This window comes from Dermacentor variabilis, chromosome 10 (genome assembly GCF_050947875.1).
Source record: "Dermacentor variabilis isolate Ectoservices chromosome 10, ASM5094787v1, whole genome shotgun sequence".
NCBI classification, from domain to species: Eukaryota; Metazoa; Arthropoda; class Arachnida; order Ixodida; family Ixodidae; genus Dermacentor; species Dermacentor variabilis.
Window position 1 is genome coordinate 13,993,556 of NC_134577.1, and position 12,496 is coordinate 14,006,051.

At 50.4% G+C, this 12,496-nt stretch overlaps 1 protein-coding gene across 1 annotated transcript in view; it reads right to left on the reverse strand.

Annotated features, from left to right (window-relative positions):
* Positions 1-12,496, reverse strand: part of LOC142559960 (phospholipid-transporting ATPase ABCA3-like) — a 169,013-nt gene that overhangs the window by 39,131 nt on the left and 117,386 nt on the right. The window contains exons 18-24 of the mRNA XM_075671675.1: positions 11,871-12,363; positions 9,875-10,000; positions 8,866-9,123; positions 7,288-7,484; positions 4,481-4,705; positions 4,227-4,421; positions 2,085-2,206 (exon numbers count right to left, since the gene is read on the reverse strand). Of these exons, the coding sequence (XP_075527790.1) occupies positions 2,085-2,206; positions 4,227-4,421; positions 4,481-4,705; positions 7,288-7,484; positions 8,866-9,123; positions 9,875-10,000; positions 11,871-12,363 (1,616 nt within the window). The remainder of the gene's footprint in view (positions 1-2,084; positions 2,207-4,226; positions 4,422-4,480; positions 4,706-7,287; positions 7,485-8,865; positions 9,124-9,874; positions 10,001-11,870; positions 12,364-12,496) is intronic.

Consider the following 12,496-nt stretch of genomic DNA (forward strand, 5'->3'; position numbering starts at 1 on the left):
TAAATCTAATTACGCCAGCATTTTTGCGTACCGCGACTTTCAGAACACGGTCGCGGCAGCAGGTATTTGAACTCGCGACCTCGTGCCCAACAGGTTGCTTAGACTCGAGAGGTACGAAGCACTCTTCAAGATATTTCACTGTAGTGCCAGCTGAACGGTAAAACGAAGCGCTCTACTACGTAAAAAACGCCATGAACTGTTACCACGGTGAGACCTGCATCAAGCGATGTTCCGTGTACCATCCAGCAAAGCTTAAAGCGACGCAGAACTATACCGCACCTCACAAACTATAAGCAGTGGAGCGAACTAAGGTACGGGTTTTGACAGCCAACCAGATGGGCTACATGGAAGGATTTGTAGTGCACCATAGGTGTGCCCTCCTCCTGCCTCTGGAATAACGCAACGAATACGAATCGAATATGGACAGTAAGCGGCAAATATCGAACCAGATATATCGAATGGTCAAATGCAGACGCCTTACATTTACAAATGGAATATTTATGTTTGGTCTAATTACATACCATGGTTGTACTGAAGAAAAGGTCGCAGCCGCGCGCGTAACTCTACGATTCGCTTCATCAGCAGCGGTTCGTACCTTGCGATGAGGTACTATAACGTGTACCGAAGAGTAGACACAGGTATCGAGACTACGCGGCACACATGTCGCATCCTTGAAACCTGGCACCATACGATGCAACTGTTACATGGCGTGACACCTGGTGGAACATAACGCAACTGCAATACAAAGTATGCACGTATCAACGCTACGCGGCATGCATCTCACATCGCGCGACTCCTCGCGCGCTAGGACGCCTGTATATGGCATGTTTCCACAGCAGCCAGCAAACGCTGGCGTGGCGCAGCGTTAGAGTAGCTGACTCCCGTGTTGATCCCGGTGGCAACTGGGTATTCTTCCTTCTCATTCCTGGTGGTAGCTGCGACGAAGACCAGCAGCGGCGGACAACATCGCCAACCGAAACGGCTTTAGAATTGAGCTCATAATAGCTTACGCTGTAAAAATTGCACTAATAAGCTCTCGACATATTTAGAGTATGGTTGCAAACAAGCTTTCTAAATAATGTTACAGGGATACCTAAAAACATAAGTTGTGGGAAAATAAAAATTGCTGAAGGGCTTGCGTGCCCCAAACACATGTAAAAGGGCCAGTTGCAAGGGAAAAAGAACTTACTAGTTGTACAATTACAACACTACTGCACTTCCAAATACATTAAATGACAGGCTAAAAGCCGTAATTACGGGTTGTCTTGTTGGCTTCTGCCGCGAAACCGAAAACAAGGCTTGCACAAGCCATTTTGCTTCTGCATTACTTCAAAAACTTTTGCCATTGTTTCCCGTCTGATAACTTGGCGTACTTCGTTTAGCAAATGGAGGACAGTAACAATACCTTAACAGTCGGTTGTTGCAAAATATTTGGCTAGTGTTGGAAAATACCGAATAGTTCATTTCCGAATTCGAATGCTTAGGGTAATAGCTTCTAGTATTCTAATAGCTTCTAGCTTCTAATATTCGATTCGTATTCGATACTTCGAATATCCCTTCCTCCTCCTCATAATGGTTAGTGATTCGCTGCAACGAGCCCTATTGGCATGTAGACCGCTTTTCACCGCCTAACAAATGTTAAACGTTATCGTTCAGCGTAGGAAGCGCCTGAACGTATCGAAAGTTTCTCGAATGTTCTATCCGTAGTCTGCTGTCACCGCACCTTGTGTAATCGTATTGCACACTCAACACGAATTGTGTAGTAGTTTCTGGAAGCCACGCGGGCACCAGCGATTACATTGGAGCCTTCGACGAGTGACGTTTAAAAGCCGAACCGCTTGACCCGCTGATCAGATTTCGACAATCGCCGACTACGTTCTCCGCAATCGTTGTGCTTTGAGTTTAACTTGCTTTTGTTGGCACAGGTTCGCCCAATAAAAAGTTAGTTAAGCTTTTGACAGTGTTGCTGCCATGTTTTTTTTGTATTTTTTTCACCACCACGACTACGTGACGCCATAGCCTTTACTGCATTGCACCGAATCGATCTAAACGGTGTATGTAAGTGTCACGTGTGAAGTACGCACGCGTAATGCTTCACGATCACGTTGGCCACCTTGGAGAGCTCCATGACGTGCAGGAGGTTATTGGCCATCGTCGCCGTGTCGTCCAGCCGGAAGCCGCGCAGCACGCAGATGAGCTCGATGACCTGAGAACAGAGCAATTGCGCCCAGTCTGCCACGTGCGATCACCGTTCGAAAAATTACGCAGGAAGTCGGAACACGACATCCCTGCAGATTCGTACTAAAAGTGTGCACTACTTAGACTTCCGTAACTTAGCGGGAGCACAGGACATTTAGTTAAGCGTATTCGAATAGATGGAATGGAATGGAAAAACTTTATTTCTCTATATCTCAGAGAGATTGGCGGTGGGCCGGTGTCTTCATGTTTTGAGTCCTGGCCGCTTCACAAGGTCGGCGCCCCTATTCCAGGGCACCGCTGAGTCTTGCTGCCTCGCAGGCGTGCTGCACAATTGCCCGTTGGGCTGCGAGCTCGCTGCTGGTGAGCAGACCCTCCCATTGTTCCGCACTTGGGTTATTTACTTTATGGAATGCGAAATTACGCTTGCATTCCCAAGTGATGTGGTATAACGTGGGGGTTGTTCCGCACCACGGACATGTATCCCTGTACTGGGTAGGGAACATTTTGTGTAATGTGTGCAGGTTGAAGAACGTACCTGCTTGCAGTCTTCGCCAGCTTACTGCCTCATGTTGTGTGAGCGATGTGTGGGGTGGGGGGTATTTAAGTCTCCTTCCTCTGTAGTGGTTAAGTATTTCTGCATACGTCGGCTCCACCGTTAAGGGGGCCTCTAGGGTTTCCGACTGCCCTGCTCGGTGCGTGAGTTCGCGAACTAGGCGGTCCACCCTTGAGTTGCCCTCTATCCCGGTGTGTGCCGGTATCCAGAAGATCCTATGTTTTATCTTTTTGTTAGGAGGCTCTGTTTTGAGGAGGATTCTCAGTGCTTCCTTACTAACTCTGCCTTGTGTGTAGTTCCTGCATGTTGCTTTGGAGTCCGTTAGAATTATCAGAGATTTGTTCCTGCGGTAACCTTCAGCCGCCGCTAGAGCTACGGCGACTTCCTCCCCCTCCGTTACCGTGCAGTTTCTAAATTTCCGGATTGAATAGCACACGAATATTCGAGAAAACCAACCTTCTAATATCGAATCAAATGCTAAATATTTTCCGGCATCTAAACAATATTAAATACAAAGGTTCCTTGGAGTCAATTGGGTAAAAAAAGAGGTGACGCCTTATATTATTTTATAAATGTAATGCTGTCAACTACACTTCCCTTCAACTGAGGAGCCTGTAAGAAAAAGAAAAAAGAACACGATTGTATCCGGTGCAGCATGACAATAGTGAGATAAATCGCGAACGATAAAAATAAACCAAGAAAGAAAACTTGTAGCATGACACAAGGCGAGGCGTCCTTACTTAATAACCAGAAATTATTGAATAGATCGAAGTTAGCTATTCCATGCGTTGATTCCGAAACTGCTGCCTCTCTCATGCGCAGCTCCCTCGGAGCTGAAGAATTCAGAACACATTCAGCATTTCGAATATTTACGCATCCCTACTTTTATGTACTATCATGGGAGACCCAGGAAGTCCACTGCATACCGATGTATTTGATAGTAAATGTAACAGGGCTCATGTTTTGACGCGAATCATTGCAAGTTTGTTCAAACGACGTGCACCATGCAGCTTGATAAGGCTGTCATGACCAGCAATTCTGGACACTGGCCCTTCGCTGTTTGTAGAACTCTCAAGAATGCACCGATATATCTCAGTGACAGCGTTTCATCACAAGATCAGCCGAATTTCGATAACTTTCAGCTAGCAACGTGGAAAGGGTACTCCTTAACATAAATAAGTCTTTGCGGCACTTATTCGTTACTTCTATGCTGCGTTATACGGCAGTGTTTTGGTCAGGACCAAAACGATGCTGCAACGCAACGGGGCAGTTTCGACTAAGTGCCGTAGGGCACACGTTATGCGCGTACGCCTTATTAACTCGCCCAGGGAACCCTACTTCTGAAAGGAATTTGCGCACGTGACAAGAGTGCTTAAGGGAACGCGTACGACACACACTTCGTTGAAACTTGAGGGCTTTGAGATGCACACGGAGCCGCCCTCCTACGCAAGCAAATTAAGAGCGGCGCGCGCACCTCACGCCCGGTGAGGTGTTCGGGCAGGTCGAGCGCTTCGGGGCAGTAGCCGATGTTGGAGGCGTACTCCCTGGGCGTGCGCAGCAGCGACCAGGAGCCGATGTAGACGTCGCCCGACGAGCACTCGGACGTGGCGGTCAACAGCTGCATCAGCTTCGTCTTGCCAGACCCGGTCACGCCGATGATGCCCAGACACTGCGCGCCCACGGCGAGGTGAGCGATCGCACAGCCGCGAAAAGCGACAGGCCACGTACCTGGCCGCGCTTCAGGGCAAAGCTGACGTTGTTGACGCCACGGCACGGCCCGAACGACTTGGTCAGCTTGCGCACCACGAGGGCGTACTCGGGCGACTTGGGCTCCGACGCGAGCTTCTCGACCACCGCGGACTCGTGGGCGACGTCGGAGTCGAGCGGCGACGTGGCCAGGCGTGGGCCTTCGTCGCGGTCCGGAGACAAAGCGCGGTCTTCGCGCCTACGAAACTGCGCGCGACGAGTCGACGAAAGTGAAGGGCGCGATTAACTCCGAGATCCGCGAGGTGAAGAACGTTTCGTGAAAGCGCAGAGTTTTCTACGACTGTTACTATAGAGGCCACTCTGGCAGCTGCAAGCACGACGGTTTAGCCAGGGATGCTGTACTGGCTAGTCGACAACGTTGTCAAATTCTGGAATGGCGGCAGTTTGAGCAAATCAGATGTCGTAGCAACAGTCTGGGCCTCTCGGATTGGGTCAAAATGTCACCATTGGCAGATTCGAAAATGCGACGTAATTTAACGATGTCCAGAAAATCACCCCTACATGGGAGTCATTTGCTTACACTTGATCTTGCTGACTTCAAACGGATTTGTGACTTCAAAAATGGATTCATTTGTAGCGAAATGTTGCGTTATCAATGCAACAATTCGCAATGATAACGCGCGTTTGAATTGTGTTGCTTCGAAATTTAGGCCTATAAAGGCAGATTAAAGCGTAAAAAGCAAAGCCACAAGGAAGTCTGTATGCACAGGCACGAAAATCAGACAAATCAACGTACTAATCATCATTCCCATGGTATCTGAAAAAAATCTCTGCGCGAGTGTTTCCTCTAGAACGTTTGGTAGGACACAACCTCATAAACGGGAATAAAGGTCGGCCCGGAACACAGGGTCAACCTCTGAACTTGATTTTCCCAGATAACGACTCCCTATGTGCTAAAGACCGCTCAAGACGAGGGGTGGATTTAGCTGTTATATTTTTCGAGAAAAATCTCGACGTATATTCAGTTTATGCTGTCTAAGCATGAAAGGGAAACGTCATCCAGCTGAGAGTAGCACGAAGCTACAAATGCAATCCGTACGGGTTACTGAGGTTTCCGCAGAACTGGACTGCCAAATTCGGTGCCCTTCGATTGAGTTGTCGATTGAATCGGCTTCGCTGTGCGATCGGCTGGCCTCCTGGTTATCTCTGAGAGTACAGGGCGACCGCCACTGAAATGTGTTGGTCCCGGGTTCGATTCCCAAACCAAGACAATTTTAAAGCGAATCTTTCATTGCCTCTCCTCCCGGGCTCGGCGTGACTGCTGTCTACTACTGGGTCGGCCAGTATCTCGGCGGATATGTCTGTGGATATACCCGAAGGTTACATGAAGCTACACCGAATATAAATACTAAATTATACACCGAACGCAAATACCAGCGAACAGATTCATACGATGTAGTTCTACAGCAAGCGCACCTCTGTTCTGCGTAACAAAATATATATTCCAACATAAAACCTCGGTATATCTTGTCAGCTCACAGGTATCTCTAATGCCCACCGACCTGGTAATGGAAGAGCGCATTATATTCAATGGATTATTGGATTTCGTTTTATTTAGCCGTTTGGAAGGAGCCGTATTCGGTCTTTTTATTCTTAGCCAATCTTCCAGAATGGTTATGCGCCACTGTGACAATAGGTACAGAATACTCAAATGTGGCTGGACATGTTTCGCACTTCTCTGTCCCTGTCATCGCCGCTTATCCCTCGACAAGCGCCTTAAACATCGCCTTCGTCCCTGTGACATCGCCGCGTACATGGCTCACGCTGTGCATCCGCCTGGTTTTAGAGTTTGTATTTCGGCTTAGATTGGGAGCGGTGCATTGAATAAACGTAACAAAGTGAACGAGATTCAAGTTGAGACCTTTGTGGGGGATAAACACAAGCATTCCACGAGCAATCTCGTTGCATAGCATTGAAGTAACGAAATTTCAAGCCCCGCCTTCAGTTGTGAGGGCCGCCGTAGCAGCATGGCGAACGACCGAGCGAGCCGGTACAAGCGTCAAAGCGTCGCAATGTCCTCCTCTCGCGTGACCACGTGCAGTGTCGTGGCATCACGACACAGGGTTCTCCTGAGAAACGAAACCTAAACTGGCTGTAGAAGAGGTATCAAATTATCAAAGGCACCGCGAGCCTTGTCCCTTCTTTGCTAGGGTTTATAGAGTTCTGTAGGATCTTCGTTTAACGCAAAAAAAAAAAAAAATTAATAGCCGCAAATATTGTGCCAGTGTACCCCTTTAACAAATACTGGGCGCATAAAAAGAGGCACAGGACGCGGGAAGCGCTTCGTGTGTGCCTTCCCCCTTTTTCATGCGTCCGTGCCTTCTAGCGCTAAAACAAGTGTGCCATGAATGACAGTGCTCGCCAAAATTACCATACTGATGAATAACTTATGCGGCCTGGCAAGTTTTGAGAACTTTTCCTGCACCAAGAAAAAAAAAGAAACCCTGCTAGAATTGGAGAAAATGCCTTGAAATCTATGACGTAACAATGACGTGCTAACGCCGAGGCTTCCGCGCTTAATTTAAAACAAATATGAAAGTTTGATCTCGATTTTCATCGATCTTTTATCACAATCTAACGAACACATTTCTGAAAGCATACCCTGCCATTCTGAACCGACTTAAGTGTCCTTCCTTTCGTGTCGTTTTAATTTCGCCTCCAACAGAAAACGTGTGAGCTCATTCTTCTCTCGTTCCTTTCTTTGCCAGCACTGCATGTGAAACGCAGCGCCTGCCGCCATTTTCGTGAAGTAGCGCGCTCTTTCTCACCCGCGCGAGCACCTTCCTGCGCAGCCTGTGGTACGGCGTGGCGTCCATGAAGGCGACGAAGGCGAGGAGCACGACAGCCTCGACCAGCATCACGTACACCTCGATCATCACGGCGCACGACAGCTCGTACGGCTGGATCATCGTGCGGCGGCCACCGTCGACGATGTTCACGCTGCTGGCGTTGCGCGTTGGCAGCGCTGTAAAAGCGTCGGCCAGACATCAACAGCGTCGCTGTAACAGTCCGTCCATGTCCACTGCGGGGGCGAAGGTTTCTCCCGGCGATCCCCAATTACCCCTGTCTTGCGCCAGCTGACTCTTTACGCCTTCAAATTTAGCAGCTTCATCGCAACACGTAATTCTCTGCCGTCCCCGATTGCCCTGCCCTCTCGCACCAATTTGCTAGGGCCAATCGCTCATGCCCAATTATTACAACAAAGCCTTACGGCGGCAGCTCCTACTCTGTACTTAGGGAAAGAGAAATTATCTTGGGCATCTACCGAACCGATTTCTTTGGTGGATAGGTAAGATGCAGATGGATTAAATAGTAGCATCGAGTCTATTAGTTTTACTAAATAAGCCGGAAATTGGATCATTTAAACAAATATGAAACGTCATTGTTAAACTGTAACTTCGGAACACAAAAACAAAAGCACCATGAGCGCAGGGGAAAGCAAGGAACTATAGGACGAAGGAGGTGCGCCGACAAACATGCCACTCAATTGGAAACTGAAATGTTATATATATATATATATATATATATATATATATATATATATATATATATATATTACAATTGAACTTCGATATAACGAAGTAGGTAGCATTGGAAATTTGCTTAGTTATATAGAAATTTCGTTGTATTGAAATTCTACCTTCTATGCAAATAAGCACAGCCGCTGATCGATTTTTTCCTACATGAATAGGGACCGCAGAATTTCCCGAGTTATCGGGCAATCGAAAAAGGACAAATTTGAATGAGAAAAAAGTCATTTTGATGAATTTGGGAGTCGGCGACGAATGATACGTTTTTCATGCCACATCGACAACATCATCACATAGGCGGTACTAATTAAGCGAAGCCACGCTCTCGCATTGCACTCCGCCCCTGCGGCTGACAGATTCTCCCGCATTGGGACGACGCTATCGTGACAAGCACCGGCAGCGGAGAGCGAATGCTTGGTCTGCCTCTTGCTTCAGCGGGTCACCGAAACTTCAATGCTAAACGTGCGGGAAGACAGCTTACACGATGTCACGCCGTCTCGGCACGCCCACTCCTTGCACACGCGGCAGATTATACCTCTAAAGAAGGGTGCGCGACTGCGCATGCGCTCGGCCGTGCTTGCAGCCATGCACAGCCACGGCCGAGATGTGCGCCGAAATTGCGACGCGCGCCATAGGGCATTCTTGTGCGCCCATGTGTGTCTTTCTTTCCGTGTCGCACTTATCATTCCTTGTGGAGTATGTCGGCGTGGCAGCAGGAATGCCGACCTTCCTTTCTTTCTTTTTCTAGATGATGCTATTTCGCCTTCGCGACTTCGTGCCCACCACGGCGACACAGAAGCCGGTGTCGGTCCTCACCGTTGCAGCAGTACTTGAGCGAGGTGGTGTGGCTGAGGTCGACGGTCCGGCAGGCGATGGCGAGCTGCTCCTCGCCGGCCTCGCAGATGTCGTTCTCGCGCCGCAATCGCAGCAGCTGCGCGATTCCGCGCGTGAGCGTGAACGTGGGCACGCCGCGGAACAGGATGTCCAGCGCCTGCGGCACCAGCGACAGCAGCCGCGCCTCGGCCACGGTCAGCGTGAAGTGGACGATGACCGCCTCCAGGGCGCCCACCAGCCCTGCGAGCCGTGAAAACGAGGGGGCACCTCACGCGGTGCGGTCGCGAGAACCACGCGCGCGATGCACGGTTCGCGCTGACGTCACCGTGGCCGTCGTGTACGGGGTGCCAGGATAGGTCCCAAAGAAACGCGACCGCACGACAGGAGGGTCTTGCGCTGAGCGACAAACCGATAACAGTGATATGACCGGATGAAAAACGGTCATAGCCGCAGTTTCACCCGCAAATTATTATGCAATTACACGAAATGAAGTTCGTAAGTTCTTTCCTTGCTTTTTTTTTTTATCGGCCGCATTAAGTTGCAGTAAACGTTCGCTTGGTTACTGGACAAGCGTGGTGTCCCGCGCGCACAGACAAATACGAACAGATCTCGCTCCACGATCGCGAGCCCCCGCTTTCACAACGCCGGCGTGACACGAAGCGCCGGCAACGGTGAGCGCGAAGGCTTCGCGTTGCCGCTCGCTTCACGGCGTCTCAGAAACAGATCGCGCGACCTCCAAAACTAGGCGCGCGAGAATGCCGCGTTGTCACATGCCGCGAAGTCGCATTTGACAGAAATAGGCCTACCTATCTAAACGTCGACCAGTTTATCCCTCTTTAACTCACGTGACAAGCCCTGCAAAGCCACGCATTCTGCACGTCAACGTGGTCCGTGTGATGGCACACGGTATCGTAGATGCATGGAGTCGTTTTTTTTTTTTTTTTCAGTCTTTCTTAAGCGCAGTGAAATACGCAACGAAACCGAAACTCACCGGTGAAAAAGATGAAGATGACCATGATGGAGAAGCCGAAGGAGCTGTCCTTGAAATGGGAGGACACCACGTAGCAGAAAGGCACCATGGACAGACCGTGCGCCAGGAAGAGCATCGACAGCACCGCTACAGGACACAAGCGTGCCATTGTGACACCATAACTGTCACAGTAACCATTACGCATGCTTAGCAAGGTCTTCTGAGGTAGTCGCGGAGACGTGCACGAGTGCACCGACTAATCGCGCCGACTTTCTCAGTAACGTGCGTCCTTAATTCCATGCCTGTTCTGGCGTAGCGTCTTTTCCTTCGCTGCAGCATTTAATCGAGGAATTTCGGGGTCCATTCAAGACGGTCGCACTGCGCGAGCTGTTCGTGTAGAAGTTTTCGGAGGAAGGAATCTGAGAAAAAGGCTAAATTTAATCGCAGTCAACGTCTGCGATGCTGACTGTGGGGAAATGCGAGATTATCGCAACCGCGCAGGCTACCGAAAACTCCCAATTGACACAGTTGTCAACCGGGCCGCCTCCGGTCCCGTCACGACACCGGCTTCCGTCAGGGCTGAGCTCTTCATCGCCCTGTTCATCCTCAGTCATTAGACGCCAGCGACACTGGCCGCATCGGCCAACCAATGTGCCACGCGACTCAACGAAAATTAATTTATCTTTCGCGGGCTTTAACAACAATGCGCTCTGCGCACCAATTTATCGAGCAAGGAAAGAAAGCTACACATTCACAAGGTATGGCCTCTGAGATCTGAAAGCGCACATATTCTCAGAGGCCATGTCCATCTCTCATATCCGCCTTTGATGTTGATGTTTAGGTTAGGTTGAGTTAGGTTAGGTTGAATTCCAGTCAATTAAGTGTGCCATAATGTGGTACTAATTCAGAGAAAAACAGATTTTGTCTATAAGCATCGCGCGCTGTGACTGTTTAAGCTCAGTCCCATCCAGACTATAATCCTGTCTAGCGGGCAAGTTAAGTGCACGTACGGGGAGTGCACTTCGGGACCTTGAGTGACACTTTAGGCTACGCGGCGCTAAATAGGTCTTTCCTTGACCGCCTTTCCTCGACCTAGATATGTTGCACCCTTCTCATACAAAACTGTCAATAAAAGGCGGCTGCTCTAAATGTCGTAGATGCATTTCGGTCAAGACGTATACACTAATCGCTTCGTCATTCAGCTGCGTTTCAATTTCCAGGCATTTTTCCAGTTTGCGAGCACCCTGCATGTCACCTCTTCCTTTGTGCGTCTTTTCCTAACTCCTTGTGGTCTAATTCCGCCCTTCGCTGGTGTGTCGATAGAGTCAATATTTAACCTTCCCTCCCGATTGCCCGAAGCCCACCCAACGCGAATCGAAGTCGAACCGGTGTTGCTAGACTTTCGCTGAAATGTATCCCGTCACGCACTGCAACCTCAATTCACTTTATTCCACCTTAAGTCACCTTACTCAAACTTGTTCGAACTTTAATTCTGTGTTACTGCTGACGTCATACAAGACGCTGATGAAGTCACTGATGATGATGATCTTTGTAGCCACTTGTTGCGGACAACGCCGGCTTTTCTGCCTCACGGGACATACAACACTTTCGCATTAAAGAACGGCGGCTGCCCAGCCACTGAAGAGTGAACGAAAAATAAGTAGCCACAATATGCGGCCCCTGGGCGAGATGACCCGCGGAAGCATGACGGCACGGACGGCCTCCTCCTCGTGAGATGTGTGCGCCGTCATCTACATTGCAAGCATCGACTGACGGGCTAGTTGGCTCATTATGACAGAAAGAACAGCGCTTCAAGACAGCACACAAAGGAGGACACTGCCTTTATTGCTCTGCATAAAAGGCAAGATAATAAACACGCAGTTGCCAAGTCAGCGTAGTGCGTGCGTGTGGTTCCTCATCTGCGTCCCGCGTTGAAGCGCTGTTCTTTTCTGTCGTCCACACATGTCTCTCGCTAAAGCGAGCGCGCGCGGTGCCCGCGTGTGTATACTGTACTCGCCGATGTACTCGGGCCTCTTGAGGTATCGGTGGCTGAAGCAGATGGTGGGCACGAAGACGAAGGCGCAGGCGGCGGCCAGCGCGGTGTCGAAGACGAAGTTGCTGAGCCAGTAGACGATGCCGGACACGCCGGTCATGAGCTGCAGCCGCTTGAACTCGCTGCACAGCTCCGTGATGGGGAACACCACGAAGCTGGCCGCGTGGAAGCACAGCGCGAGCGGCACGAAGATGCCCATGAGTACCTCGACGACCAGCGTGTCGGCGCTGAGCGGCACGCCGCCGAAGAAGAGCTTGCTCTGCAGCAGCTGCTGCAGGTCCCGCTTCTCGTCGGCGCCGCCCCGGCCGTGGCGGCCGGTCTCGTTGCTGTACGGGTGGCTGACGAGCACGAACCGCGCCGCCGGCTGGTCCGTGATGTTGCGCAGCACCGCCGAGTGGTACAGGTTGACCAGCAGCGGGGCCGCGTGCGGGCACTGGCCGTTGTACCACAGCGTGGGCTGCAGCGCGCCGAGGACGCGTCTATATACGTTGCGGTGTCGGCGCCGGGCGCCGCCATTACCGTCACTGAGCTCGGGGGCCGACTGCTACGACGACGACTACGCCAGCGTGTGACACGTCTTGTCCGTCAAT